Genomic DNA, 26190 nt, shown 5'->3' with positions numbered 1-26190 from the left:
TTTAAAGATATTTTTATGTTGTGTTTTAATTGATTTCTGTATAATTTATTCGGTGTTCCTCATCACATATTATTAAATTCCTCAAAAGATTTTCTTTCCAAAAATAATAAAAAACATTTAATTTGGACTAAAACAAAAAAGGTAATATATTAATTATTAGATTTTTTTTAAAAGATTATTTACATAAAAAAAATATATCACATTCATCAATATATATATATATAACAAGCTCAAACCTCTTAAAATTTTTATAAATAAAAAAATAATTAATTTATATTCGTATAATATATAAAATAATTACTATATTATTATTATATTATAGATTAAGATTCACTAATTTAAATTTTCTTTTTATTTTTAATATAAGCATTAAAAATAAATAAAATTTTTATAACTAAATATAGTGTAACAAAATATATATAATATTAATTAGTTCTTAAAAAATTCTAAAAAATAGTTTCTTTCATTTTAGTAAAATAACTATTTATTAAAGTAGACAAATTAATTATTTTCTTCTCATATACAGTTTTTTTAAGACATAAAAGTAATTAATTAGGATATTGGTTAAGATAATTAAAGTCACTATTTCATTAAATTTTTAATTTAAAGAAAAATCATAGTTAATTTTAGTATAGAAATTTCGAATTTGAAAACATTGATAAAAATTATGTTGAATTTTGATTTATTTGATTCTCATTTAAATTAATCACTACAAAAGTTAAAGTTCTTTTTTGAAGTTATATTCGAGCTTTAATCCGATTTTTAAAGTTTTAATTTACTTAGTTTGATTTTTTAACTTAGGTATCCGTGACTCATATTAGGGTTTTAAGTGTTTAGTTGAAAAAAGGTAAAAAGATTTCAATTGTCACATCAAATAGTCGCTAGAATGTATAATGTAGCAGTCGCTAGTCCATCTCAGCATGTCGTTAACGATTTTATGAGACATTGACAAAAATAAGATTAGGAACCAATATGAGTCATAACTATTAAGTTGGGAGACTAAATTGAGTAAATCAAAATTTTTGAAATTAAATTGAAACATAGTTGTTAGAACCGAATCAGTAATCGAATCGATCAAGCTACTGATTTACTGGTTTACTGGTTCAACCGATAAATTACTGATTGAACCGATAAAACCGGTCTCACGTAAGTATAAAATATAAAATAATTAAAAACTTAAAATTAAAATTTAAAATACAAATCTTCACTAACATTTTATGAAGATTCAAGTCTCAACTTCTAAAAATAACTAATATAAAAAAAATCATAAAATTTTAATACTATAATAATATCTTATTTTGAAACAATAAAAAAATAATTAATTCACAAAACCTATATTTGAAATTCACAAAACTTTAGGCTTGAGCTTGTTATATATATATTGATGAATGTGATATATTTTTTTTTATGTAAATAATCTTTTAAAAAAAATCTAATAGTTAATCTATTATCTTTTTTGTTTTAGGCCAAATTAAATGTTTTTATTGTTTTTGGAAAGAAAATTTGTTGAAAAATTTAATAATATGTGATGAGAAACACCAAATAAATTATATAAAAACCAATTAAAACAGAACATAAAAACATCTTTAAAAAAAGACGTTGTGGCCTCCTAAACTAATACTCATTTAAGTTAATATCTAAGGATGAAAAAAATACCCTATCATGAAAAAACTAATACTATCATATTTTTATTCAATATATGAATAAATCAACTTACCTTGAAGTCTTAAACTATGTTTGTTTCACTGTCTCTCATCCTGTCACCACTTTACTCCAAAAGCGTTGCTCAACTTCTAATCATTGATGCATTTAAGTCATTGGTGATCGTTTATTTCATGCAGCCTCTTTTTTATTCTAGTTCTCTTCTGTTCTATTCTATTCATGAGGAAATATCTTCCGTTACCAGAAGTGTTCTAAAAGGTTGGTTTCATAAGCTAGTTTTCATTGCTTGCTCTAGAAGTTGAGCAGCACAAACTACAGCGCTGCTGTCTCGTTCTCTGCTTTTGATTCTCCGGCATTGATGTTGTTTTCATGCTTCTTCTTGTAGCTTTTTTCCTGTTTACGAATAACAGAATTCTTCCATGAAGAAAGCGGAAGGGGAGAGTAGTTTAGATTTAGACAGTGATGTTATTGCATCTGAGATCAAAGCAGGATCAGTAAGTGATCCACTGGCCGAGGCGGTTCGAGGAACCATTCAAAATGATTCAGAGAAGAGAAAGGGCAAAGATGAAGCGAAAAACACAATCCCCTTCTACAAGCTCTTCTCTTTTGCAGACGCTTTGGATTATGCATTGATGATTGTGGGGACAATCGGTGCTGTTGGAAATGGAATGGCAAACCCTTTGATGACCGTTGTTTTTGGGAGCTTAATTGATGCATTTGGAGGCACCTCAAACTCCCAAAAAGTTGTTCATGATGTTTCCAAGGTATATATAGCAAAGTTTTGTTTTGTTTTTCAACTTGTTCAAGTTTCTGGAAATCAATCTCTTACTGATATAATTTTGTGCTCAGCTGGCTCTCAAGTTTGTATACCTGGCTCTGGGTTCCTTTGCAGGATCCTTTCTTCGTAAGTACTACTTTGGATTCGTGCTTCATATTTTTTTTTTTAAGGAAGGAGCTTAACACAAGAGTGGAATATTATTACAAACTATGAAAATAAAATATTGTTTATAAAAGAATTCAAACTCTGTACTCAATAAAAATGGTACTCAATTCCTGTTATAGTACGTTAATCTTAGGGATATTAATATCCATAACTGACATTCTTTCATAAATATATGGTTTATGACAGAGGTTTCTTGCTGGATTGTCTCTGGGGAGCGACAATGTGCAAGAATAAGAAGCTTATACCTGAAAACAATTCTGAGGCAGGATGCCGGCTTCTTCGACACGGAAACCAACACCGGCGAGGTTGTTGGAAGGATGTCAAGTGACACTATGCTAATTCGAGAAGCCATGGGTGAGAAGGTATGAAGGAGTGAGTCTCTGAAACTGACTATCAAACACAATACTGAGTCTCTGTCTGAAACAGACGCCACCTAAAAGTTTCTCATTCATCATTGTCTTGCCACTTGTTATTATAGGTAGGACAGTTTGTACAGTTAGTGGCATCGTTCGTTGGAAGTTTTGTCATAGCGTTCATCAAGGGATGGCTTCTTACCCTTGTTTTGCTGTCCTGTATTCCACCTCTTGTTCTTGCTAGCGCCGTCATGAGCATCGTTATTGCCAAAGTGACATCGCGAAGACAAGTAGCATATTCTGCAGCTGCATCTGTAGTAGAAGAGACTATTGCTTCTATCAGAACTGTATCATATAACTACCAACCTGAAATTGTTTCTTATTCTTCTTTATATTGTATAAATAAGTCATGAAGATTGAATGCAGGTTGCGTCATTCACGGGCGAGAAGCAAGCCGTGGCTAAGTATAATCAATCATTGTTGAAAGCTTATAAGACTGGAGTTCAAGAAGGAGTGGCTTCTGGATTGGGATTTGGTTCCATTCTTCTCATTGTTTTCTGCACTTATGCCTTGGCCATATGGTATGGTGGCAAATTGATTTTAGACAAAGATTATACAGCAGGGAAAATTATCACCATAATTTTCGCAATTTTGACAGGATCTCAGTAAGTTTCTCTCTTATGCTTTAGAATCCTAAACTGTCACTCTTTTTAGCTCGATTTCAATGATGTAAACATAACATTTTGCTCTTTGACATGACTTCTTAGTTCTCTTGGACAGACCTCTCCTAGCATGAGTTCGTTTGCAGCAGGACAAGCCGCAGCTTATAAGATGTTTGAAACGATTAATAGGCGACCTGATATCGATGCTTACGACACAACTGGCCGGCAGCTGGATGATATTCGAGGCGACATAGAACTGAGAGAAGTTGGCTTCAGTTATCCGTCAAGGCCGGATGAGACTATATTCAATGGATTCTCTTTGTTCATACCAAGTGGCACAACTGTAGCTTTGGTAGGGCAAAGTGGGAGTGGAAAATCAACCGTTATTAACTTGATAGAGAGGTTTTATGATCCGCAAGCTGGTGAAGTTCTCATCGACAACATCAATCTCAAAGAGTTTAATCTGAAATGGATAAGACAAAAGATTGGCCTAGTTAGCCAAGAACCTGTTCTGTTTACTTGCAGCATCAAAGAAAATATCGCTTATGGTAAGGATGGTGCGACTGATGAAGAAATCAAAGTAGCAGCAGATCTTGCAAATGCTTCTAAGTTCATAGACACGCTTCCACAGGTGAACTACTAAGCAGCTTCTAAAATATCAAGTTTTTGGCAATTTAGTATATAAAAAATGAAAGCAATATATGCATAGTTCCATAATAAAAAATACCATGTCCATGTGAAAAATCAGCCACTAAATCAGTTATTATGGAAAACAAATGTAGGGACTGGACACGATGATTGGTGAACACGGAACTCAGCTCTCTGGAGGTCAAAAGCAGAGAGTTGCAATAGCAAGAGCCATTTTGAAAGATCCAAGAATTCTACTTCTTGATGAAGCTACAAGTGCACTTGATGCTGAATCCGAGAAAACAGTGCAGGAGGCTCTAGACAAAATCATGATAAATCGAACCACTGTTATTGTAGCTCACCGCTTAAGCACTGTTAGAAATGCTGCCACTATAGCTGTAATTCATCAAGGAAAAATAGTAGAAAAAGGTATTAAAAAAAAAAAAAACTTGAATTTCAAATATTCTCATTTCTACAGAGTTCTTATACTTTCTTGAATAATAATCAGGTTCACATTCTGAGCTCACTAAAGATCTTGAAGGAGCCTACAGCCAACTCAATAGATTGCAAGAGACTAACAGTGAGGCAGAACAGAATTTTTCTGTTGAAACAGAAAACCTTGAATCTACTACAAATTCTTCAAGGCATTCAAGTCAACGGTTTTCTTTTAGAAATTCCATAACTCATGTATCCGGCGTTGGAAACATCAAAGACGATAAAGTTGCTCTTGCAGAAGACACAAACTCAAAACAACCTCCAAAAATACCGATCCGTCGCTTAGCTAAACTAAACAAGCCTGAGATCCCAGTCTTGATACTAGGGACTATAGCTGCAGTGGCCAATGGCATCATATTACCCTTTTTCGGGTTCATGGTTTCAAAGATGGTCAATATTTTCTATGAGCCTGCGGATGAACTCCGCAAAGATTCAAGATCTTGGGCGTATGTTTTCGTGGCGCTTGGCGTATCAGCGTTCTTTATCAATCCCTTGAGGTCCTACTTCTTTTCTGTTGCTGGTGAAAAGCTGGTAAAAAGAATGAGACTAATCTGTTTTGAGAAAATGATTAATATGGAAGTTAGTTGGTTTGATGAAGCTGAGCATTCAAGTGCTGCACTTGGATCAAGGCTGTCCACTGATGCAGCGTCTATTCGAGCTTTGGTTGGCGACGCACTCGGATTAATGGTTCAGAACATAGCTGCTGCAGTTGCAGGCCTGGTGATTGCATTCCAAGCAAACTGGCAGCTCTCTGTTATAATTCTTGTATTGCTGCCTATATTAGCACTTAACGGAATTCTTCAGATGAAGTTCTTACAAGGATTCACTGCAGATGGAAAGGTTTGTTCCTAACTCCTTCTAGATATAGTCTCTTTTTGCCTCATGCTGGAATTCTAGATTTCTTTGTCATAAAAATCTGATACTATATTATGATACTACTGTTCACAAAAATTTAAGCTATTAAGTAGAGGTATAGCATGGTTATATTATCTAACAATGATATATAATAGATATAACCTTTAGAATGATAAAAGCACAAGAGAATAACTGTCTCAGTCAACTAGTACTTTTCTTCTTAGCTCCAAGTTTTTGACATAAAATCAAAAGGTCTAAAATTTTATCCTTGTCACTCTGCTAAATAAGCTGAATATTTTGTGGTGAAAACTCATATGCGGTATTCTTTCATATGAAGTTAATAGTTGAGAATCATTAGATGATTTAACATATTTGACTGAATTGTCATTTAAAGATTCTTAACTATCAACTTTACATAAAACCGTGTATTATCACCTGCACTTCAAGTCCAAAAATGCGTATCAAACATGATAGATGCAAAAGTATGGCTGTACAGAAATTATACGAGGAAGCAAGTCAAGTAGCAAGTGATGCTGTAAGCAGCAGTAGGACTGTGGCATCTTTCTGCGCTGAAGAGAAGGTGATGGAGTTGTACAAGAAGAAATGTGAGGCACCGATTAAGGCAGGCATAAAGCAAGGGATAATAAGTGGAGTTGGTTTTGGGTTATCATTCTTGTTTCTGTTTTCAGTGTATGCATGTAGTTTCTATGCTGGAGCTAAACTTGTAGGGGATGGTAAAGCATCTTTCTCTGATGTTTTCCGCGTAAGTCTTTCTGTAAATGTTCAATTTTCCAACCAAACGGATTGGATAAGTCTTTCTATACATCTATGATTTTTGGTTTTTCTGATTTTCAGGTCTTCTTTGCCCTGAATATGGCTGCTGTGGGGATGTCTCAAACTAGCACCTTGGCCCCTGACTCAGCTAAAGCTAAAAGTGCTGCTGCTTCTGTGTTGGCCATTATTGACAGAAAATCAAAAGTAGATCCCAATGATGACAATGGTCTGATTCTAGAAAACTTGATGGGAGAAGTAGAGTTTCACCATGTCACTTTCAAGTACCCCACAAGACCTGATGTTCAAATATTTAGAGATCTTTGCTTGACTATTTATTCTGGCAAGGTAAATTTACAGTTTGGAAAAGGGTCGCACTGAAAGGATATAATTTAGTCAATCTAAACTATAAAGCAAACAACTAACTTGGGTTGGTCGAGTGGTCAACTCACTCGTCCGCTTAAGCTAAGTGTGGGGCAGCAGACTCTTAAATAGAGCTCAGATCCGTGACGGATTAGTCCTTAGCTATAAAGCAAACATTAGTAGTTGATTCTACCAACAAAAGTTTATGTATTTTCTCAGGATTAATTTCAAACGTTTGATAGCTTAATACAGAAAGAAAGAATTAACTAACAATTTTGTTTATATAAATGAAAATATCAGACAGTTGCGTTGGTTGGTGAAAGTGGAAGTGGAAAATCAACTATGGTATCACTGTTACAAAGATTTTACGACCCAGATTCAGGTCATATCACACTTGATGGAATAGATATCCAGAAAATTCAAGTTACATGGTTAAGACAACAGATGGGCTTGGTAAGCCAAGAGCCTATTTTGTTTAATGATACAATCAGAGGCAACATTGCATACGGAAAAGGAACACATGCAACAGAGGCAGAGATTACAGCTGCAGCAGAAATGGCAAATGCCCACAAGTTCATCAGTAGTTTGCAACAGGTAATAAATATATTACAGTAACAACAATACTGTGCTCAGTCTATCCTAAAGGAATTTGTTAGTATTGCATGCCAATTTTTGAAAAAATGCATAATTTTATTTTTATGTATGTAACATCTATACTTACATACCTATTGAATCTGAATTATTCAATCATTCTAGGAGTAATTAATGAATGTGAAATAAGATAAACAATAACTAAGAAATGCAAAATAAAGTAACTTTAGGCTGCTTTATGCTGATTTTTAATTGTTCCCAAACATCATTGTTCTAAAATATAGTACTCAACACCTTAATAATACTTATTTCTATAAATAACACAACTTTACTGAATATATGCAGGGTTATGAAACGATTGTGGGGGAAAGAGGATCAAAACTATCTGGTGGACAGAAGCAGCGCGTGGCAATTGCAAGAGCAATAGTGAAGAATCCAAAAATATTACTACTAGATGAAGCCACCAGTGCCCTGGATGCAGAGTCTGAAAAGGTTGTTCAAGATGCACTAGATAGAGTAATGGTGGAACGAACCACAATCATAGTGGCTCATAGGCTATCCACTATTAAGAACGCAGATTTAATTGCAGTGGTTAAGAATGGGGTCATTGTAGAGAAAGGAAACCATGAAACATTGATCAACCATGGTGGCCATTATGCTTCTTTGGTAGCATTGCACACAAGTACATCATAATGTTACATTCCTTTCAGTTTTTTCCATGTTACGTTTACTTTTTGTGATGTATAAGATGCTCGGGAGTCTTTTATATCTCAATTAGGAATCAGACCTGTGTAGTGTATATTAATATGCTCAGGAACCATGTTAAAACTATCATAGGATTTGCACTATGTTAAAACTATCCTATAAAATGTGTAAATAATCTTTTAGAGGTAACTAAAATAATAATTGATGAGATTTCCTTAAAAAATAATGTACACAACTCTTAAAATAAAGAAATTGTGTTATAACAAATTTTATAATATAATATAATGATTGTAGTATAACAAAAATTAATTCTGTCAATTTATGTTTTATATATTGAAATATTTGTCTTACTAAGTATTATTCTTAATAACAAAAAATAGATAAGTAAATACAAAATTAATATATTTATGGATGCCCAAACAAAGCTTGACTGACATAATTTCTACTTCACAGTTCACTAAATACATTTTCAGTGAAATAGATCAAGCAATGATTGTTATTGATGATTGGTGATATGCATACAAAAAATTAATTATTATATTTTTAGATATAAATATATAAGATGTTTAACTCATTTTTATTTTTATTGTGTATTTATAAGTTAATATGTATTTTATATTAATACTTAATTTTTTTGTATATATGTAATATGATTGTATATTAATATATAATATATTAAATATATTCTAATATATGGCTCATATCATATAGGTAGATAGGAGTAAATTCTCAAAGTAGTTTATGAGATTGGCGTTATTTTTAGAAGAAATTGATCTTTTTAATTTTTTTTTCACTTGAGAGGGTAAATTATAAAGTGTGATCTCTCAAACTCTTACTATTAATTTTATAAGTGGAATCAAGAAAAAAACATAAGAGAAAAAATATTAAAGAGTTAAAGATCACATTTTACCTTTTCAATTAAAAAAATTGACAGGATTAATTCCTTCTCTGAAATTCTAATAGTACTAACTACGTCTTTGAGATTGACAAAACTATACCACGTTGATCTCTAACCTCTTTTCGACGATGCAGTGACGTGATGATCTTGACTTTTAGTGACACATGTCAATCTTATGATTTCACCATGTGTAACTATATGACGACAAGTCAATCAGTGATGCGAGCTAACGTGGATAGTTATACTACGTGTCACAATACTATTTTGTCACATGTTGTATTGTGTTACGTGTTAAAATATTATTTGTCCACGTACTATCTGTTATGTCATTTTTGCAGATGCACTAAATTGATCCTGACTTTGTACTAAATAATTTTTTATTCTCTGAAATTAAATGTCGTACACCAAATTAATCTATTCACCAGTTTTTTCTTATTTTTTTATAAGCTCAAAATTCTTAATATATGTAAAAGCACCAATGTTAGTTCTATTTTTTACAAGCTATTTTAAATATAAGTGTTTTTATAAATTTTAAGAGTTAGTTTTAATCATACAAAGTCTTTTTATAATAATTTGATACTGATATATTTTATAATATATAATTATGTTATTTAATAAAAGAATTATAAAATTGACTAAAAAATATTTTTTATTTTAATCCAAAATAGTGTATTTCATAGGAACAAAAAAAATTGATTTTGATTCTTAATTTTGTTAAAAATACATGTATTTTTAGACAAAAATAAAAATGTATATTTAATCAATCATATAATTCTTTTGTTAAAATAATATATTTATATATTACAAAATTTATCTATATTAAATTATTGTAAAAAAAATTTATACGATTAAAATTAAAATCTTAAGAACATTTTATAAAAGCACATATATTTAAAAATATGTAAAAAAAATATAATTAAAATTAGTGCATCCAAAGATATTGAAAATTTTAAATTTACAAAAATAGAAGAAAAAATTGGTAATGAGACTAATTTAGTACACGACATCTAATTTCAAAAACTAAAATTAATCACTTCATGTAAAGTTAGAGACCAATTTATTGATAACATAGAAAATGACTCATAGACAACTAATATTATAACACATGAGAGGAGCTGATACTACTACAATATTTTAGATCTATGGCCATGACTTTTTTTTTTTGTGTTACGGTTATGGTTACAATTTTTTACCATGACAAAAAAAAAAGCTATGGTCACAGTTTTTAAAAAAATGATGGCTTAAAGGGGTCTATAATTACGATTTTGGAGAGTGATTTAAAGGAGTTTATGGTAACGAGTTTTCAAAAAAATGATAACTTAAAAGAGTCTATGGTCACGATTTTAGGAGGTGACCTAAAAAAGTCTATAGTCACAATTTTGAAGATGACTTAAAAAGATCTATGTTAGCAGTCACATATATTATCACACTATTTAACTAAGTATATATTAATAAAATTTATTTATTTAATGTGTATATTAAAAATTTAATTGAAAATAATGATGTTACATAATTAAATTATTTTAATAATTAAATTTAATTAAATTAATCTAATAACTTAAAATTAATAACCAGAAATTTTTGTTAAAAAAAAAGAAAAACATAAAAAAATAATTACAAAATAATTTGTCAACTAGCTAAGAGTAATTCTCCAGCATCTTTAGAGTTATAAAAATTTGTTAAAAACGGTGTGTTTAGTCAAAAATAACTTTTTATAACCAGTTTTGGATTCAAAATTTTTCAAATAAAAACTAATTTGATAATTTAAAAAGAATTAGGTCACATTGTCTCTTGTTAGATTTTGATAATTGTCAAACATCTGATTAGGGCTGGCTACATGTATTTTATCTATTTAAAAATTTAAAGTAATTAACTAATTATTAAATTAATTATTTAAATTATTAATTTAGTATATTTATTTTTAAACAGTAATATTATAAAAACTTAAAATTAGAAGAAAAAGAATAATAAAATATTTATTTTTGTTTATATTATTTTAGTTTTATTAAAAATTTGATGATAATATTATTTATAATTTTATGTTAAAATTTTTAAAAATTATTATTTTTAATTTTAATTTAAATATAATTTTTTATTTTTTATTAATTTAAATAAAATATAAAATGATTGAATTTTATATTTATTTAAAAAAATTAATTTTTGTGAATATAATAAATAGAATAGAATAGAATTTAAAATTTTAAAATGCAGATATAATTAGAATTAAAAGATTTTCAATTTGTAGATAAAATATGGTTAAATTTAAAAAAAAAATTCAAGAGTTAGATAGAGTCCAAATCTTACTTGATGCTACCCATTATCAGTCTTAATAAATTAATTAAAAAGATTAATTTAAAATCCGCTAGCGCATATAAGATTTAAGTTTGAAATTTTCATATCTAGCATAAGGGTTAGAAAACTTACCGAAGAAAAGCAATGTCCATGGCGGGAACGGAAAGGGATCATCCACAGAAGCAACTCTTGAGCCTCATCCGCAATTTTGCCTCCGAGAAATCTCAAGGAGGTATCTCGCTTCCATTTCTACTTTCCTGAACGAGTGCCGAACAACATTTATCATTTGAATCTTTCCGTTCATTGAATGGTGAAGAACGAAGGGTAGTTACTCTGAGAAAGCAAATCGAGAAGCTCACTTCTGATTTGAGCGTTGTTAACGTGGAGCTTGAAGATGCTAAGCGATGCAAAGAACTCACTGAGCAGGAGATTATAGGTTTTGAAGTTCAATTTTCCATGAGTGAAGCTTCAGCTCAAACGCTCGAGGTTAGTTACTTCTCCGTGTTTTATCGTCGCTTTTGGTGGAATTTGTCGTTATATTTGTAAATTGAACTCGAAATTGTGATGTTAGGCAAGGATATCTCGAATTCAATATGAAATCTCTGCTCTGAGATCTGAAGTGGAAACTCTCAAGGTACTTAGAACTTAATCTATTGTTCATGTTATGTGTTCTTGTGTCTAAGGTTAATCTCATTGAATTGAATTGAATCCATGTCTTCTGGAAATTGTGCCTTCTGTTATGGAAGATGGAAGAAGCAGCTTTACGGTAAGGAATTTGTCATGCTTCACTACTCATTTCAATCATTTTGGAAATGGAAAGGTTGCTTTGATAGGTTTACAAGTTTTTCAGGCTTGTTCTCTTACCTGATTGTGCAGTGAGCAATTCATCCACAGCATGCTTGATCTGAATGCCAAGATAAGGTCTGTCTGGATGATGAAACTATTATGCATCAGTTAAAATCATTATGGGAGTTGGGGAAAAGGTATCCTAGTGATTTGTTCCATTCTGTGTCCTTCAAAATGTTTGCTAGAATTTTTGACTACCTTCTGACCTTAATGCTGCTGATCTTTGGTGAGGTTGCTTGTGAAATATATGATATGGTTATAAGTGTTATTAGCTCTCATAAATTTTGAAATAAGATTATATTGTGAATTATTGTATCCTCATAACATTATAACAGTTGTCCAATCCTTTGGCCATTTAGTATCTATAACAAAATGGGTGCATGTATCTGCGACAGAAATATTTTTCCTTAAATGCCAAAAAGGCATCAAATTCCTCCTAGGCAGCCCCCACATTTCCAAATAATAACAATAATAACTTCAGATGCATGGTTAAGAATATATTGAATTTTGCCGGATCAAAAACTCAATAAGACATGAGTCAATCTTTGATCTGAAAAGTCCCAGCTATGTCTCTAACATCCAGTCACTTATATCAAATGCAGGAGATTTCATGAGAGCATCATTAATTGTGATATTGAAGCAGTAGATTGTGAAGCTTATACAGGTTTAATGATTCTTTTAACTGCTAGAGTTGATAATTGTTGGCCTATTCTTGTAAAAATAGGAGATCAGAAGAATTAGGTGATAACTTTTATGAAAGAAAAGAGATTACTTATACTGTTTCCATTCCTTCTGGCAAACTGAATAAATTTGTCTACCCATGATTAAATAGTGTCTTTTCCAGCGTTGATTTCAATACCTCAACCACTAATTTCATTTACTAATAATTTAGTATTAACACATCTCTTCTACGCTCACACTTCACATGTGTCTGACTGGCTGCACAAAAGTAAGAATTGGGAGGGGTTAGAGGATTACACTGGGAGACGATATCAGGCCTAAAGAAGGGATAGTTGCGAGTGAGGAATAGGTAACCATTGGAAGCAAGCTGGAGAGAAAGCAACCTATTAGTAGCAAGCAGGGTTTCCGGATGCAAGTGAGATAAAAACAATCATGGTGTCATTGTTTAGATGTAAAGGAACAGAAAGGTACTAATGTGGCTATGAACAATCTGAGGGAGGGGAATTTCGTCAAGAGGCTCAAGCTTATTCATCCTGATAATTACCTACATGCGTTTTTTTATTCATATTAACTTACTAGGTCGTTTATTTTTACTTTCAGTTTCCCTCAGTTTCATTACCAAATCAATCTACTATCTGTGTATCAGAACTTGCTGAAAATGATTATTGGAAATACGTTTGGAATGGTTACTCAATATGGAGTGTATTGATGTACAAACGGTTTAATTCAAATGCGTGTGTCTAGAAACTGAGGCTGCATTTACTTCGTTTTAGATGCACCACAAGTGAATATGAAAGAGAATGAGAATGATGATGAAATTGTTGCTCTTGAAAGTATGCTTTCGGATATACTATCTCAAACAACTAAAGAGGATGAGGAATACCGAGCAGAAATCGAAACTCATAAGAAAGTAAGTTGAGAATCACCTGTTGGAAAATCCAGGTTCCTTCCTTATCAATATCATGTCTTTATTTACCGCTGTTTCACGGTTTCTTAAGATAAGTACAACGTGCAGGTTCAGCAGGAACTGCTTGATTGTGAAACAAAGGTGTCTTTATTGAACACCATAGTCACAGAAACAAGAGCATTGCAGGATCTAACCATATATCCTTGTGAATATTCAAGTCATATAGTTGCTTTTTTACTCTGTTGTGCGCAGGTTACACAGTACATACTATATAAATTCCGTTGAAGATGTATGCGCCATCTGTCAGATTAATGGTTATGGTTTGTGGTTTATGGTTAATCATATAAATTCTCTTTAACTGATTGGCATGCTCTGCTATTATTAGCTATAGTTTGAATATGTCATGTTGAATTTAACCAGAGAAACTATGAAGGGTATTAGCTAGAAATCGAGATTTTCACCATCTAGATTCTTTTACGTTCTGTAAATTTCTCCCAAAAATAAAAAATAAAAAAGAAAAGTAAGAAGAGAAATAAAATAGAATCAAATTTAGTAAATTTATTAGAACAGAGTAGTATGTTCAGTTCTACCTCATCTGCCCCTAATTATTCAATACAATGTGCTGGTTCTTGTGATCTCAGTATTATTATTCATGTTGATATAATATTCCAATAGAACAAATTCCGTTGTGTCCTTAATTGAACACAAGCAGACTTCAACCTTAGAAGCTACATACAACACACTTGTCGAGGAACTTCAAAGAAGATGCATTTGTCCTAGTTGCCATATGGACAATTTGGAAGCTATTAGTGCACTTCTTCTGCCAGATGAGGATAAGTGATGTCTTTTAGGTTTTCTAATTCTTGACCAAACACCTGGAAGTGTTATCATCCCGCTGCAAATGCAATCATGCCGAACTTTGTTTGCGTTGCACTTGGTAAAATTGAACCTTGCGTTCTGACTAAGCCAAATGAAGTACTTTCTTTATTTCTTTCCTGTTTTTTTCATTTTCTTTTTCTGTTTCTTGTACACATATGCGAAAGAAAATTTTGGAACACATTATTCTGATGGTTCCGTTTTATATTGTTTCTCTGTTGATTGCATTTGCTAGGGAACTATAATATATAATCTGCAATTTTATATCAGTACTCCGGTATTCGTTTGTTGTTGGCTAGTTGTTTTAGACTTGTAGCATTAGAGCTAAGACTCCTTATGTCTTATACAGAGAAGTTCTAAAGTATAAAATGTTACTCGTTTTGTTTTCAGAATTTAAATTACAGACCAAATTATGAAAAATGTCTTGAAAAGATTCAAATAAAAATAATATAAAATGACAAAGAATTTCAAAAGACAGTATGAATTTGATAAAAAATGTCAGATTTAACAATTTATATTTTCTTTTAATAATATCGTATCGTATTAGATAAACAAGACGACTTGTATCAAAATGGACTCTTGTAGAATCTTATGTATTATAAGATATAATAATAAAATAATGATATAATGAGTAATTAATTAATTATTCTTGGAATGAAGAAAATTAAGTTTCTTTGTTCCTTTCCAATGCTTAAGACTGACCCCAGTTATGGGTAGAACTAGCTTGAGGAACAAAACAACGACAGTGTCCAATAAAATACTAACCAATTCATGGTGAGCGGAGCAGAATAAACGAAGCGGGTCAAACACACTCTCCAATTAAACAATTGGAGTCAAAATAAGCTGTTTGTTAGATATCCTTGTCAGTTACTATTCCTAATCCAAAAAATCAGAAAAGAAAAAGAGCAAAACGTTGAAAACAAACAGTCCCATCCCATTCCCATCCGCACTTTCTGCTCTAAAACGAAACCACTCTCTCCTCCTTTCTTTTTGTTATTTCCTCTTACTTTTCCTTTGCCACCAAACGCGTCGCAAAAAGCTAATGGCATCTCGGTCTCCCTGACTTTCCCTTCCCTTAGTTTCCACACCGCAAAAAAAAAAAAAAAAAAAAAAACTAAGGTTTCAATGGATCTGAAGAACTGCTTCTTGCTACTCTTGTTGACGAGCTTCTTGGTTTGTGGTTGTTCGCAGGTTGAAGACGACGTGACTTGCCTGAAAGGCTTCAAGGACTCTCTGAGTGACCCTCAACAGAGACTCGCCAAGTGGAATTTGGAAAACAAGACAGCCGGTTCCGTCTGCAACTACGATGGTGTGTCATGCTGGAACCCGCAGGAGAATCGTATTATTGGTCTTGATCTTAGTGGGATGAATCTATCCGGTAAGATTCCGGAGTCCATCAAGTACTGCAGTAAGAATCTTCAGAAGCTCGTACTTGGATCCAACTCGCTCTCAGGTTCGATTCCTCCCAAGATCTGTGATTGGTTGCCGTATTTGGTCACACTGGACCTTTCTAACAACGATCTTTCTGGTCCTATTCCGGCTGCGTTAGAGAATTGTTCTTACTTGAACGAGTTAGAGATCTCCGATAACGACCTTTCGGGTCCTATTCCCGCTGAAATTGGGAGCTTGGTGAGGCTGAATAAGTTCTCGGTTGCTAACAATCATCTCACCGGCGCGATCCCTGGCTCTCTTTTGCGGTTTGGGAAGGAAGCCTTTGATGGGAATAGTGGGCTGTGTTCCAAGTGTGGTGGATTGAGCAAGAAGAATCTTGCCATTATTATTGCTGCTGGGGTGTTTGGTGCTGCGGTTTCGTTGTTGTTAGCTTTTGGGTTGTGGTGGTGGTACCATTTGGGATCGAGTAGGGATAAGAGAGGGTATGGCATTGGAAGCACTACCGATGGTGGTGATAATTGGGCTTTGAGTTTGAGGGGTCACAAGCTTGTTCAGGTTACTCTGTTTCAGAAGCCAATTGTGAAGGTCAAGTTAGGGGATTTGATGGCTGCAACTAATAACTTTAGTGCTGAGAATGTTCTTATGGCGACGAGGACGGGGACTACTTATAAGGCGGATCTTCGCGATGGGTCCACGCTCGCGGTGAAGCGGCTCAGTAAGTGTAAGATTGGGGAGAAGCAGTTTCGGATGGAGATGAATAGGCTAGGCCAGGTTAGGCACCCGAATTTGGCTCCCCTGTTGGGTTTCTGTGTGGTGGAAGATGAGAAGCTTTTGGTTTATAAGCACATGTCAAATGGGACTCTCTATAGCTTGTTGCATAAGAATCGTGGTGTGTTGGATTGGGAGATGAGGTTCAGAATTGGATTGGGCGCAGCAAGGGGCCTCGCGTGGCTACACCACGGGTGTCATCCTCCAATTATACAGCAGAATATCTGCTCCAATGTGATTCTTGTCGATGAAGATTTTGATGCTCGGATAATGGACTTTGGGCTTGCCAGGCTGTTGCAATCTGATACTAATGAGAGTAGTTTTGTTAATGGGGATCTGGGAGAACTTGGCTACGTTGCGCCGGAGTATCCGAGTACAATGGTTGCTTCTTTAAAAGGGGATGTTTATGGTTTTGGAATTGTGCTTCTGGAGTTGGCTACCGGTCGAAAACCTCTCGATGTCAACAATGTAGAGGAAGAATTTAAGGGTAATTTGGTGGATTGGGTGAACAAGCTTTCTAGTTCAGGTAGAGCAAAGGATTGCATTGATAAAGCTATATTTGGAAGGGGACATGACGAGGAGATACTCAAGTTCATGAAAATAGCGTCTAGTTGTGTAGTTCCTCACCCTAAGGAGAGGTTGTCTATGTTCGAGGTTTATAATTCCTTGAAGAGTATGGCAAAAGATCACAGTTTCTCTGAATATGATGATGAATTTCCATTGATCTTTGGTAAACCCGGAAATGAGAGGGCTTAGCTGCGGCACATGTATTTTCAGGTAGTTTTTATTATCCTTGTATTATATGATACAGTCAACTATTTTTCTGTTTGCTTTAGCTTCTTGGGCTTCTTGAATGAAATATCTGTTTGTTGTAATGAACAAATTGTAAAGTAACTCCCAAGATATTTTGTATGCTTCAAAATTTGAATCACCTATTAATAAAACTATATAAATCATCGGAGGTAGACACTCTTGTGAAGTCTGGAGATGCATATATAGAGATATATAAACGGAAATGGAACTCTACTTGTTTAATTGGAGCATCTTTGATATGTTTCGCAACCTACTCTTCTTATCCGGAGTCTCCTAAATTGCAGAGTCACTAGGAAGCTTAGCTTCAATGGCGAAAATCATGTATTCATATTCATATTCATGTTGAGTTCTGTTCCGTATTGTCATTTGCTGAGCCATCCTAGAAAGAAACAAATGATATTTTATCATTCTTATGTTGAGTATTTGTAATAAGCTGAAAAAAATAAATAAATAGATAAGACGATGGGATCCACTCCTAGATATTTTTCTTCTTTCTCTAATCCTAGTCCCACACTCACTCACCGCTCACCGCCACACACACCCTCTCTCGAATTTGGATAATCTAAATTTTTAATTTTCACTTTACAGAGTAAAGTGTGATCTCTCATTCTTAAATAGTTTCTCTCTCATATTTGTTACGTTTTTTGGTCCGTGGTGTTAGCCATTATGTAGGGCATTTGAACTTATGAAAGATTTTGACTATACTTTTGGGTTCATAATATAGCATATTCGTCACGAGGACAACACAACGAAAGCGATACTGAAGTCACAAGTAGATCAAATACAAAAGCTAACTAAAGTCATAATGGGGGCATGAGAGGGTTCTCGAAGCACTGTTGATGGAACAAAGGAAATATTCTGCTGTTGTTAAGGAAGTCAAAAGGTGCTAAAGACTCAAATGGGTGTTCATCCAAAATCCAATGTATGTGAAAGGATTTTAATCTCCTGCATTTGTTCATCCAAATGGTGGACAAAATAATTATCTTGCTCCTTTTCATTTACCCATATTCGATAAGTGTCCTAGCATTTTCGTTTGGTATGTCCAATATTCCTACACCCTGTGCATTTCCTCTTGCATCCATTGCTTTTGCCTTTGGACACTTTAGGCACCCTTTTTGTCCTCACCCGCACTGGGTCGTGCGGGTCACGAATAAATTTTTGATAATCTTTTGTGTGATTGACTTCTTTAGCATGTCTACATTCACATTTGAGATCCTTACAAAGCTCCCGAATTTCCTTCATGGCATTCTCGAACAAATGAAAGTGTTGCACGCCTAGAAAAAAAAGCCAGTGACATGCAGTATGCAATGCACATGCCGGAGCAAGAAGGAACTATCACCTCCATCGTTTGTCTTATCCACATATTCCTCCAATGCTTTGGCATTCCTTGTCCAGCGTTTCATAATCAGCTGCTCTGGGATTTATTGCAGATGCTAATGCTTCATGACGATAAATAGATGGCGACATGGGTATCCATATTTCATCCAACCCTCACACCCATACTTGACCCTTCCCATATTTCGGTCAAACAATACTAGAATAACTCTCGCAGAAGATTCGTACTCTTCCAATGAGTATACTCTCGTGTTCAGAGATATTCTTATCCGAACCAAATTAACAACCGCAACACGTTCAATCTCCCTTTTTATGTCCGCAAAGACTTCTTTCGTATCGATCAGTGCAGTGAACCGCTCTATTGCATCCAGGCTAGTCGTCATTACTGAAAAAGTGTCAATAGTTTTGAACTGGGCTAGAAGCTCGTTATTCCAATAATCCCGCACCATTAGTTCCAGGTTCTGCACAAGCTCAAGAATAGTATGCTTCAACTGAAGGAAATTCTTTACCACAACATTCGCATCGAGATGTGGTCCTAAATCTGGCACAAAATTTATTCTGCAGATACGCATTCACCCACATCTCCTTCTTACCAAACACCTACCTCGCTCATAGGCTATCTTGAAGTTTGAACTCTTCAACCGCTAGGTCCCACTCAGTCAGGAATTCACGAATCTCAATGTTCGTATATAACCATCGGTTAAATCATGATCGGAGCAACGGCTTCTTCACGTTGGCTATAATATTTTTCTGAAAATGCCATGCACATAGGCAATGGGTTGCCTTTGGGAATACTAAAATCATGGCTTTACGCATGGCCTCATCCCCATTTATAACAACCACTGATGGCTCCTTCATGCACATCACCTCTAACATGTTCTGCAATATCCACTTATACGAATCAAATGTCTCATCCATTACTAAACCAAAACCAAAAATGGTGGTCTTCCTGTGATTGTTGGCCTCTGAAAAGATTACCAATGGCCGCCTATACTTGTTCTTCTTGTATGTTCCATCGAATGCAAAGACATCTCCAAAGTACTGGTAATCAACTCGGCTACCCCCATTGGCTAAAAAAAAATTGTCTAGCATTCCATCATCCGTCAAACTGTACTGTGCCATGGTTGTTGGATCCGATTCTATCTTACCTTCTAAATATGCAAGTGCAACTTTTGCATCGCCTTTCGCTATCGTAACACACCTTCTTTTATCAATGTGATTATAAGAATCATTCTTTAAGAAGCTAACCAAGGAATATCCTCCAGCCATCCTGGCCATATATCGTACAGTCTTCGCTATTGAAATTTCACACTCGTTCAACCCATTTATCTGAGCTTTGGCGGCATCTGTGAGTGACCGATACTTTACAATCAAATGCACAATGCAACTAGGAGTCAACTTATGATTGTGCTTCTTATCAATCTTTCTTACTCGCCACAAAGAAGCACTCTTGTCAAAGTATATAGAGAACTTCGCCTCGCAATTAGTCCTCGTTTTCGGTTTGTGAACCCTCGTCCTATCCAACTAATTATAGTGCTTTGCATCTCCCAAACCTTGCCTATTGTAGAAGAACCTCCGCCTGGTGACAATACCATCCTCATCCTTCTAGGAATCCCCTTTCCTAACTCCAAAGCTCTGATATTTTCCAAACTTCTTATAGATTTCATACACGTCCTCATCACTGCTAAATACCTTCTTTATTATGTCTTCCACATCTATCTCTTCAACGTCGCCAAATTCTCCTATGTCTCGGTAGAAAAAATCACTCTCGGTAATATTGAGAGTCGTATCTTAATCCACATTCTTCGAACCATTTCTGGTACTTACATTCTCTTGACAAGCATCATCATTATCACACATCTTGTTGGTGGTTCCATATGCATATTTCAAGACAAAACAAATCAAGAAAAATACTAGCAACACATCTCACTTAAGTCATATTTCGATTAGACAATACATGAAGCCACTAACAACAACATAAATGCTATTTCCAAACAAACCTATTCTAATGTCCATCATCCCTACTTAGGTAGCATGCATAAACTTTTGCAATTAGAGTACACTGAAATATTAGGAGAATAACAAGTTCTCTGCATCAAATTAGCCTTTTCAAAAATTTCTATCACCTTTAAACTTTCTCTAATAACATCCTATACCCAAACAGATTCAGACACAAACCCACTGCTTTAGCAAACTTAACACTTGCCAAATTATCTACATTTACACTATCCATTTTCACTATCAAAATAAGTCCACTGATTTTGTTTCTCCATACCAACGATATTTAATTGAACCACACCAATCATTGCTAAGAATAAAACTCCATACTTTCCTGTACATACGTTACATACCGAAATAAAATCCCCCATCAAATTATTTGCCAAAAGTATGCCAGCAATTCAAAATTTATTACATCCTTAAATGACATAACTTTCGATTAGACAATACATGAAGCCACTAACAACAACATAAATGCTATTTCCAAACAAACCTATTCTAATGTCCATCATCCCTACTTAGGTAGCATGCATAAACTTTTGCAATTATAGTACACTGAAATATTAGGAGAATAACAAGTTCTCTGCATCAAATTAGCCTTTTCAAAAATTTCTATCACCTTTAAACTTTCTCTAATAACATCCTATACCCAAACAGATTCAGACACAAACCCACTGCTTTAGCAAACTTAACACTTGCCAAATTATCTACATTTACACTATCCATTTTCACTATCAAAATAAGTCCACTGATTTTGTTTCTCCATACCAACGATATTTAATTGAACCACACCAATCATTGCTAAGAATAAAACTCCATACTTCCCTGTACATACGTTACATACCGAAATAAAATCCTCCATCAAATTATTTGCCAAAAGTATGCCAGCAATTCAAAATTTATTACATCCTTAAATGACATAAAATATTGCAGCCACACCTACTTGTCATCACTTCAAATATTCACATTCAACTTTCGTTAAATGACCCAAAAATATTTAATAATGCGAACAAAAATAGTACAAAACTAAATTAATTAAAATAATTAATATATAATATTATCTCAATTAATTTTTAAAAAAGCTTATTTCTCTCTTTTCATTTTATTGAAATTTAATAAGATTAATTTTAACATACATAAATGAAAAAAATTATGCATAGGACAAATACAATGATATAATGGGATTATATACTTCTGGGTGTGTTTGGATTAAAGTTTATAAATGAGAGTTTGTATAAAATTGATTTTGATCAAAAGTGAGTTGGTATTGACGTGGTTTATGTTTGACAATTTTTATATTAAAATAGATTATAGTAAACTAAGTGTTGTTCAAATTATATTATTCAAAATCACTTGTAGATAAAAATGATTGAAAAAGACGTAAATTTAAATAATTATTTTATATTATCTTATAATTTTATTTTAGATATTTAAATAAATTTTAATACTCTTTTTTCTAGTACTCTCAATAATCTTTAGTAGTCTAATAGAATTAATAGAGTCATAATAGAAAGAAAAAAATATTTCATACAAAAAAAATAATAGGTAAAAAATTCATATAAACAAAAATTATAAGAATTCTATAAAAATGATAATATGCATGAGAGAGCATTAGAAAAAATATATTATAAAAAAAGCAACAAAATTAATCATATGAACAAGGAAAGACAAAATTGGTAGATATAAAATAAATTTCAATCTAACGTAAAAAGGTGAACGCAAAAGCTAGTGTTTTGGGTGAACTTGGATTGGAGGGTAGAATCACGTTTGCGTTTAGAAGAAGAAAAAATAGTCAAACAAAAAAAGTGAAACTTTCAAGAAAACTAAACGTACGTTTAATGTGTAGCGACCCTCACTTTTAAAAATATAAATATAAATAAGTTATAATTTATTTCATAAATTAGAGTTTTTTATTTTTTAAAAATTATTTTATTATCAATAATTGAACTAATTTTATAACTATTTGAATTCAATCAAATACATATTCTTTTATATATATATATATATATTATGATGAAATATTTTACATAATTAAAACTATAATTCTATTAACTTATAAGTAATGAAACTTATATGTATATTTTAATTTGAGTAATTGATATTTTAATTTAAAAATAGAAGTTAGTTAATAATATTATTATCGAGTTCGATATCTGTCGATATGAGTAAATATCAGTACTCTTTGCTGAGTTTAACTTTACTAATACTTCACCAAATACCTTTCACCTTTAAGTTATTAATGTCATTTAGATTAATAACTCATATATTATTAACTTTGTATATAAATTATTTTTATTATCATTATTATTATAATTATTATTATTATTATTATTATTATAACTATTTGACTTCCCTATTTCCGATTACCTAGTCTACACTTTCGTTTATATAACTTTGTATATAAATTATTATTATTATAATTATTATTATAATTATTATTATTATTATTATTATAACTATTTGACTTCCCTATTTCCGATTACCTAGTCTACACTTTCGTTTATATATATATATATATATATATTATTCACTAAAGTTCGTTCCTGTGTTATTATTATTATTCACTATTTAACCTAATACTTCAATCATTATATATATATATCCACTAAAGTTTATTATTATCGTTATGTATATATATACATATAATATTAGGTTTTGTAATATAATATTATCTTATTATAATTCATTATTTCTTCTAGTATAAGTATAATATACTATTATAATTCCCTTTCATAAAGTGCATTTATATAATAAAAAAAGTCAAGGCGGCTTGCTTTCTTAAGTCATAAGTATATATAAATGAATATCGTAAGAAAAAAAAACAGAGAGAGAGAATAGCGTAACGAAGAGAAAAAAAAAGAACATAAATTCATTCGAACTTTCGATTTCGATTTCTTACAATCTATAACTCCAATAAAAAATTTAATCCGGTAAAAATATTTGTATCTTCCTCCTCTACACGTTGGCACCACTTTTTATTGGTGGAAGTTGACGGTGACGTAGCTCCTTTATTTCTTGGGTTTGGCCAATGGGAGTTTTAGGAGGCACAGACGATTCTAGACGTTTTCTTCTTCGATAGCTCGGTCAGAAAGCTTCTCTGGAGTTTTGAATATTTTGATTCCATACGAAGATATGGTTTTGGTTTCTCGTAGTTAATGTTTAATGTCACGTGAAAACTTAGACTAGAAGACCTTAAGATAGGAATGAACTGAATGTATAATTGATGGATTGTGTATATGGAATAAAATGTGTGGTTTAGCTGTTGTTAATAATTTGCTGTTGAAGTTGGTTGATTTTGGGAAAAAGATTTAGTATTGATATTTGTTTGATTTTGAAATAGTTTGTTACTGAAAATGATTTGAATGATTGAGAGATATTTGGTTTGGTAGTTGGGACCCTTGAAGGAGATACTGCCAAAATTTCTATAAAAATTGGAGTTTTAATTTGAAGTGTTATTTTAAAAAGAAATGGATTATTATGTGGCTTGTGTATTTGAGACTATTTGTTGATTCTCTGTCGCAAGATATGACCGGGCACTTTAACTCCCCGGATTCCCCTATGGGCATATATATATATATATATATATATATATATATATATATATATATATATATATATATGAATATTGAATATTATATTTGAGCTTGGAGTTTAACTCCATGGAATACTATATTATTGAGCTTGGAGTGTAACTCCATGGAATATTATTGAGCTTGGAGTGTGATTCCATGGAATATTATATTTGAGCTTGGAGTTTGACTCCATGGAATATTATTGAGCTTAGGGATTCGTGCACAGAGGGACTATTCAATGGTTAACTACCAGAACTTGTCGGATTGGCTGTATAACTGACAGATGAGACTCATCAGCCATAGGACAGGCATGCATCATATGCATTTGTTTGCTTTGCTTGAGTGTGTGTTGTTTTAGTTTGCTTAACTGCTAAATTCTGCTTATCTACTACTTGTTCTACTTGCTGTAAATTCTTCTCTATCTGTGTTTTCTTGCTTGAATTGTACGTGTATGTTTTCTGAGAAATCTCTCTTAGCGGAGGTGTGAAGAGGGTTGTCCTACAGGTGATTCACAAGATTAGAAGTGACAGAAAGTAGAATGTAGGTTAAATTTAGATTCAGAACTTGAATACTTTAGATATCTTACCTAATTCTGGTTTAGTTGAATCCTTAAGATGAAGTCTGAGTGTCGAAGTTCTAGGAATGCCTCTGGCTTTCCCAAGACCTTTTATATTAACTATACGAGCACCTTTACCATACTAAGAACCTCTGGTTCTCATTCTATACTATGTTGTTGTTTTTCAGATGCAGGTCGAGAGGTATCTCATTAGGCATCTGGACACCTGAAGCGAAGTGGTTATTGGGTTATTTTGTTATGCAGTGATGTATATACATGTACTTAGCTTTCTCTCCGCATAACTTATTCTTTTTGATCCTCTTAGAGGTTTATGGAGAGGCAGGATTTTGTTTATGTACATTTTGGGTTTTGGATATATATATATATATATATTCTCCGGCCAGCCTTGACTTCGCGGACTGAGTTAGGAGCTTGTTATTTTGAACCTTTGGCTTTCTATTCCTACTTTTATTATCTTATGTTTGATAGTTATAGTTTTCCTCACACGCAAGTTGTTCCGTTTTCGGAGTGTGGCGTTTTTCATTTTGCGATTTTGTTTTACCCATTTTTCAAGGCTCCTAGTCTATTATATTCTTTCTAGTATTATAAGTATGTGTTTTAATTTTTAGAAGTCGTAATACCTCGTCACCTCTATTTTACGACTTTGGCGTAAATTTTTAGGTGGTAGGGTATTACATAATACTTCACACGCTAAGCCAAAAAATCTTTACATGTGCGTCCATCCCTGACTTTTCTCCCAAAAAATTAGAATTAGTGATTATTTTAGCATAGTCATTATTTTAGCAAGCAACAATGCATTCAATCTTTTAGTTATGGTTTTCAACAACATAAAAATTTTACCATCGTAATCAACAAATTCAAATCTAATAATTTTCAGCAAAGAAACATGATTTACAGAGTTACATGAACAAAAAAATTAGCTTAGTCACTATTTCAGCAGGACTACAATAAATTCAATCTTCAGTCATGGTGTTTAGCAGCTAATAATATTAAGTAACTAATTATTCAGTAATACGACAATAAACTCAACTTTCAATCGGTACCAAATTCACTCTGTAACAAACTAATTTAACCTAACTGATTATTTCATCAAAAGAGCCACTAATTAAAATGGGACCTTCAGTGATGTTAATCAGTAACGAATTTCACTAACACATTCAACTTTCCACAAAAATATCAGAGTGTAGTGATGAATGACATCAACCAAA

At 32.8% G+C, this 26190-nt stretch overlaps 3 protein-coding genes across 5 annotated transcripts; all 3 read left to right on the top strand.

The window, feature by feature from the left end:
• Positions 1–1728: 1728 nt before the first annotated feature.
• On the top strand, positions 1729–8096 carry LOC112697368 (ABC transporter B family member 11). The gene is made up of 13 exons (XM_029287671.2): positions 1729–1920; positions 2048–2426; positions 2512–2566; positions 2792–2967; positions 3084–3305; positions 3385–3623; positions 3726–4251; positions 4403–4676; positions 4756–5582; positions 6094–6360; positions 6453–6716; positions 7032–7325; positions 7668–8096. The coding sequence occupies exons 2-13, from the start codon at positions 2082–2084 to the stop codon at positions 8013–8015; spliced, it is 3837 nt and encodes a 1278-aa protein (XP_029143504.1). The 5' UTR covers positions 1729–1920; positions 2048–2081; the 3' UTR covers positions 8016–8096.
• A 3215-nt stretch (positions 8097–11311) lies between these two features.
• Positions 11312–14796, top strand: LOC112697367 (uncharacterized). The gene is made up of 8 exons (XM_025750506.3): positions 11312–11449; positions 11534–11703; positions 11789–11851; positions 11964–11983; positions 12094–12138; positions 12666–12727; positions 13518–13654; positions 13760–14796. Exons 1-8 carry the CDS (start codon positions 11362–11364, stop codon positions 13934–13936), a joined length of 762 nt encoding a protein of 253 aa, XP_025606291.1. The 5' UTR covers positions 11312–11361; the 3' UTR covers positions 13937–14796.
• Positions 14797–15431: 635 nt separating this feature from the next.
• On the top strand, positions 15432–25406 carry LOC112697366 (inactive LRR receptor-like serine/threonine-protein kinase BIR2). Of its 3 annotated transcripts, XM_072197530.1 has the most exons (3): positions 15432–15980; positions 16077–17464; positions 18225–18526. In XM_072197530.1, the coding sequence occupies exons 1-2, from the start codon at positions 15653–15655 to the stop codon at positions 17441–17443; spliced, it is 1695 nt and encodes a 564-aa protein (XP_072053631.1). In that variant the 5' UTR covers positions 15432–15652; the 3' UTR covers positions 17444–17464; positions 18225–18526. The 3 variants fall into 3 exon arrangements, with proteins under 3 accessions (XP_072053631.1, XP_072053630.1, XP_025606288.1); XM_072197529.1 differs by lacking the exon at positions 18225–18526 and adding an exon at positions 25150–25406 and having other exon boundaries at positions 15433–17464; XM_025750503.3 differs by having other exon boundaries at positions 15433–17464.
• Positions 25407–26190: the final 784 nt, after the last annotated feature.

This window comes from Arachis hypogaea, chromosome 6 (assembly GCF_003086295.3).
Source record: "Arachis hypogaea cultivar Tifrunner chromosome 6, arahy.Tifrunner.gnm2.J5K5, whole genome shotgun sequence".
NCBI classification, from domain to species: Eukaryota; Viridiplantae; Streptophyta; class Magnoliopsida; order Fabales; family Fabaceae; genus Arachis; species Arachis hypogaea.
The sequence above is the reverse complement of the archived record's forward strand: the minus strand, read 5'-3'. Positions and strand labels throughout refer to the sequence as shown.

Bases quoted from the DNA above. Each gene is read 5' to 3' on its own strand.
- LOC112697368 (XM_029287671.2), top strand. From the start codon at position 2,082: ATGAAGAAAGCGGAAGGGGAGAGTAGTTTAGATTTAGACAGTGATGTT. The intron at 2,427-2,511 runs GTATATATAGCA...TTTTGTGCTCAG, and splicing joins TTGTTCATGATGTTTCCAAG to CTGGCTCTCAAGTTTGTATA. The intron at 4,252-4,402 runs GTGAACTACTAA...AAACAAATGTAG, and splicing joins TCATAGACACGCTTCCACAG to GGACTGGACACGATGATTGG.
- LOC112697367 (XM_025750506.3), top strand. From the start codon at position 11,362: ATGTCCATGGCGGGAACGGAAAGGGATCATCCACAGAAGCAACTCTTG. The intron at 11,450-11,533 runs GTATCTCGCTTC...TGAATGGTGAAG, and splicing joins CTCCGAGAAATCTCAAGGAG to AACGAAGGGTAGTTACTCTG. The intron at 13,655-13,759 runs GTAAGTTGAGAA...TACAACGTGCAG, and splicing joins AAATCGAAACTCATAAGAAA to GTTCAGCAGGAACTGCTTGA.
- LOC112697366 (XM_072197529.1), top strand. From the start codon at position 15,653: ATGGATCTGAAGAACTGCTTCTTGCTACTCTTGTTGACGAGCTTCTTG.